The 4,041-nt window shown below is 38.8% G+C and overlaps 1 protein-coding gene across 1 annotated transcript; it reads left to right on the top strand.

Moving 5' to 3' along the window:
- Nucleotides 1-1,624: 1,624 nt before the first annotated feature.
- On the top strand, nucleotides 1,625-3,719 carry LOC143527591 (uncharacterized). Its single transcript, XM_077022903.1, has 4 exons — nucleotides 1,625-1,985; nucleotides 2,865-2,981; nucleotides 3,135-3,178; nucleotides 3,306-3,719. Exons 1-4 carry the CDS (start codon nucleotides 1,625-1,627, stop codon nucleotides 3,468-3,470), a joined length of 687 nt encoding a protein of 228 aa, XP_076879018.1. The 3' UTR covers nucleotides 3,471-3,719.
- The last annotated feature ends 322 nt before the right edge of the window (nucleotides 3,720-4,041 follow it).

The raw sequence follows: 4,041 nt of genomic DNA, 5'->3' as shown, positions 1-4,041 counted from the left end.
TCTCAGTGTCCTAAAAGGTTGTCACCCAAGGGCGTATCTCCCACTACGACAAAAAAAACAGACATTTACAAACACCTGGATATGTCAGCACAAAATTTTAAATTTAATCAAAATTTATTTCAGTAGGACAGTAATCCTAAGAAATCCTACAACATTGTGAAAAAAAAGCAGCAAAGACAACAAAGTAAAGTCAAGTCACATTTATTTATATAGCGCTTTTTACAACACATATTGTCACAAAGCAGCTTTACAATCGTATGGGTCCAGATCCCTAATGAGCAAGCCAAAGGCGACAGTGGCAAGGAAAAACTCCCTAGATGGTGGGGAATAGGAAGAAACCTTGGGACCAAGACTCAAAAGGGAACCCATCCTCCGTTGAGCGACCCGTTAGCACAAGAGAGGAGGAGAGGGTGTGCCCCGAATCCTACTGAAGATCTGTGTTATGAATTTAAAAAACATGTCAAATAAAGGAGGTGCACACACTGGAAATTTACACCATTGTTGTGACAAGGCTAGCTTAATACTGCTGATTATAGAAGGCCATTCAGTGTAAGCAATGTAAAGGCTACAGTACCAATTACCAATGAAGCGTATGAAACTTTATAGTTTGGTAGATAAAACCTGAAATAAATCACTTTTTGTATAGGTGTAAACTTGTGTTCTCAACATGCACTCTATGAAAAATGAAAAATACAAATAGCATGAACACATTCAACATGGTCACACTTTTTGTGAAATTGTACACAAATGTATTTCCACTCCAGTAGTTTTTCTCTGAAGTAACACTTCCTATAAGATTTCATTGGTTGTTGTAGCACCAATACTATTGAACCAGTTTTGAAATGAGGCCAGAGAATATCTTGTGGCCAGATCAGGTAATGTCGAGCGGACTGAAAGGATCTCATAGCTTCTCTTCAAACATTTTGCTCCAAAGATCAAAGATCATGTGTCATATGAGGATAACCCAAGTCTGGATTTTCATTATATCTTTGTACAAAACCAGTAAGTTAAAAAAATTTTTTACAGAATACCAGTTAATCCAGTTTAACTGTGTATTATCATAACATAGATTTAACTTCATCTTAATTGACAGGTTTTGGCCAGACTGTGGGTCTTTATCAGAAGCCAGCTGTCGTCTCAGCTATGCTTGGTGAAGCCGTGAATCTGACATGCACTTTTGAAAAGCACATGAGTAGAGATCAAATGGTTTGGTATAAGCAAAAATCTGGACAGAGATTTCAAGAGGTTGGATTTAAGTCAGCAAACATGGATTACATAATTTTACCTGAGTTCACCAAAACAGGAATCAAAATGGAGATTTCTGAAAGCAGCATTTCACTGTGTTTTTCCAATGTCACTAACGACGATGAAGGCATGTACTTCTGTGGAATTTATGTAGTGGATGTGATTACGTTTTCCACTGGAACTTTCTTAGCTGTGACAGGTAATATCTGCTCTTTCAACTGTTCAAATACAATACAGATGCTGTAAGTTCTAACATTATTAGGTTTATCCCGTACCAATTTAAAGTGTTGTTTCTATAATCATGCACTATTCACTGTAAAGACTGAATTTATCTGTTTGTGATTTGTTGCCCAAAATAATTTAGGGATACCAAGAATTTATGATCACTAAATTTTTCCAAGTAGGACATGCAGAATTAAACATATCAGTGGTCCAAAGTCCAGATGTGGGGAGGGTTCCTCCAGGAGAGTCCGTGTCTCTGCAGTGTAGCGTCCTCTCTGAGAGGAGAACAGCAGAACTCCAAGTGTTCTGGTTCAGATCTTCTGCAGGAGACTCCCATCCTGAAATCATCTCCACTCACCACAACAGCAGCCGTCAGTGTGAGATCAGCTCTTCTCCACACAGCTGTGTGTACAACCTCTCCAAGAGTGTCCTCAGCGTCTCTGATACTGGCACTTACTACTGCGCTGTGCTCACCTGTGGGAAGATCCTTCTTGGAAACGGAACAACAGTAGGTCTGAGTAAGTGTTTAAAAATATTACTAAGTGGTAGTGAGTCATATTTATAACTTACTTGTTAATGTGATCTATATCAGGATTTGGTAGCAGGATTTGCAATGTTTATGTTAAAAACAGCTACAGATGTACCCAGATATTATAAACACTATCCAGACATAAACACAATTCAGACATCATAAACACAATCAAAACATTATGAACTCAATCCAGACATCATAAACACAATCCAGACATTAAAAAACACAATTCAGACAATATTAACACAATCCAGACAATATTAACACAATCCAGACATCATACACACAATCACAACATTATCAACACAATCCTGACATTATAAACACAATCCAGACATAATAAAATGTGCGGGAAATTAAACAGGTAATCCCCGTTATTCTGTTGCATTACTGTATAATAAAGTGATGTTCACTAAGCCTTAAATTAAAATTGATGCTTATTTGTAAGTTAAAGTTTGTTTATTAAAGTTATTTATTCCATGTGCAAGTGCACTACATATGATATTAGTATTTTCAGAATTTTGCCCAGAATCCAGTAAGAATCCCTCTTATTTTTCTTAATATTTTGTGAATAATCTGTTAAAAGTTATTTATTACACACACAAAAATTGTTATCACATTATGACCAAATTGTGATGACTTATCACACACACAAATATTTGTAATATTAAGAGAGACTGCAGAGTTCAAAGATATTCCGACAAAATGACCAGACAGATTAAAACTGCATTTTTCGTAATATTTTTTATACATTTTTAATCTTATTACACATGCATGTGATGTATTTAAAAAAAAAAGCCTGGTTGTTGGTGACTGGTTTTGGTGGGTGATTGAGATGCTGAAGTTGTTCATTTGTAAACCACAGCCAGTCGTGTGGATGCTGTGCTGATGATGGTGGGAGCAGCTCTGGGAGTGTGTGTGCTCGTCATTTCTGCTCAGGCAGTTTTAATCTGTAGAAGGAGAAACTGTGAACACTGCAGTGGTGAGTATCTGTTAAAGCTGTTACAAAGCTGTACAAGACCTGAACGCAGAAATATTAATGGAGAAAGTGCATCTCCTGTGTGTCGTGTATTTACTAAAAGAGACTGGAAAGACGGATGTGGGAGTCACGTAATTGGTCTTTGTCCCACTACAGTGAGACTTCAACAGGGTGCTATGGAAACAAAGATTACCAGTCAGGTAATGTGCACACAGGTGCATATATGAATTGGTGCACCTGACATAATTTTGCATTTTAAGAGTAGGAATCTTGCAACAGCAGTCGGGTGGTACAAATGTTTCATGTCTTTTGTATGTGTTCCCTCAGGACCACGACCCTGTGGAGCTGAATTACGCTGCCTTCCAATTCAGTAAGAGAAAACCCAAAAGAGGACAGGAGAAGAGAGGACAGGAGAAGAGAGGACAGGAGAAGAGAGGACAGCTGGACTACAGCGTCTACTCTGAAGTGCTGTACTCTACTGCTACTGATTAATTCATGATGCCTAAGTCAGTCATTTCATTAGGTGTGTTTGGTTTGGGAAAAACTCTCTGTTCAGTACTCAGTACATTATTATCACAATGTTCAGCACTGCTGACTGCAGACTGAAACCTTTCTGACGGAGAACCATAATGATGACTCCCTGGGGGACTTCCTGGGGTTCATTTGCCTGTGGTTCTTCAGCAGCTGCTCAGCTTCCTGTTAGCATTGCTGACTGTGTTTTCCTCACTGTTACGCTCACTGTGTTCTGCTGTGTGTAGGGTTCTCCATTCTTTGTATTGGTTTCCCCTTTGTGTTTTTGAAGTTGAGTTTGTTCTTATAACAAATATCTCCTCTTGTATCTGGATTGTGTTCTCTTAATGAATGAATGAATGTTCGATTTATATAGCGCCTTTCCGAATTCCCAAGGCGCTTTACAATGTAACACAGGTACAAGTCACAGACAACCAATCACACACACCGACGAGAAGCCACAGCCCCCTGGGGGACTTAATGGGGTGCAGGAAGGGGAGAGAGGACAGACCCTAGTGGCAGAACACCATCCACCACTGGGCATACAAGCAAA

The sequence above is a fragment of the Brachyhypopomus gauderio genome, chromosome 11 (genome assembly GCF_052324685.1).
Source record: "Brachyhypopomus gauderio isolate BG-103 chromosome 11, BGAUD_0.2, whole genome shotgun sequence".
NCBI classification, from domain to species: Eukaryota; Metazoa; Chordata; class Actinopteri; order Gymnotiformes; family Hypopomidae; genus Brachyhypopomus; species Brachyhypopomus gauderio.
The sequence above is the reverse complement of the archived record's forward strand: the minus strand, read 5'-3'. Positions and strand labels throughout refer to the sequence as shown.

Bases quoted from the DNA above. Each gene is read 5' to 3' on its own strand.
- LOC143527591 (XM_077022903.1), top strand. From the start codon at position 1,625: ATGATCACTAAATTTTTCCAAGTAGGACATGCAGAATTAAACATATCA. The intron at 1,986-2,864 runs GTAAGTGTTTAA...TGTAAACCACAG, and splicing joins CGGAACAACAGTAGGTCTGA to CCAGTCGTGTGGATGCTGTG. The intron at 3,179-3,305 runs GTAATGTGCACA...GTGTTCCCTCAG, and splicing joins AAACAAAGATTACCAGTCAG to GACCACGACCCTGTGGAGCT.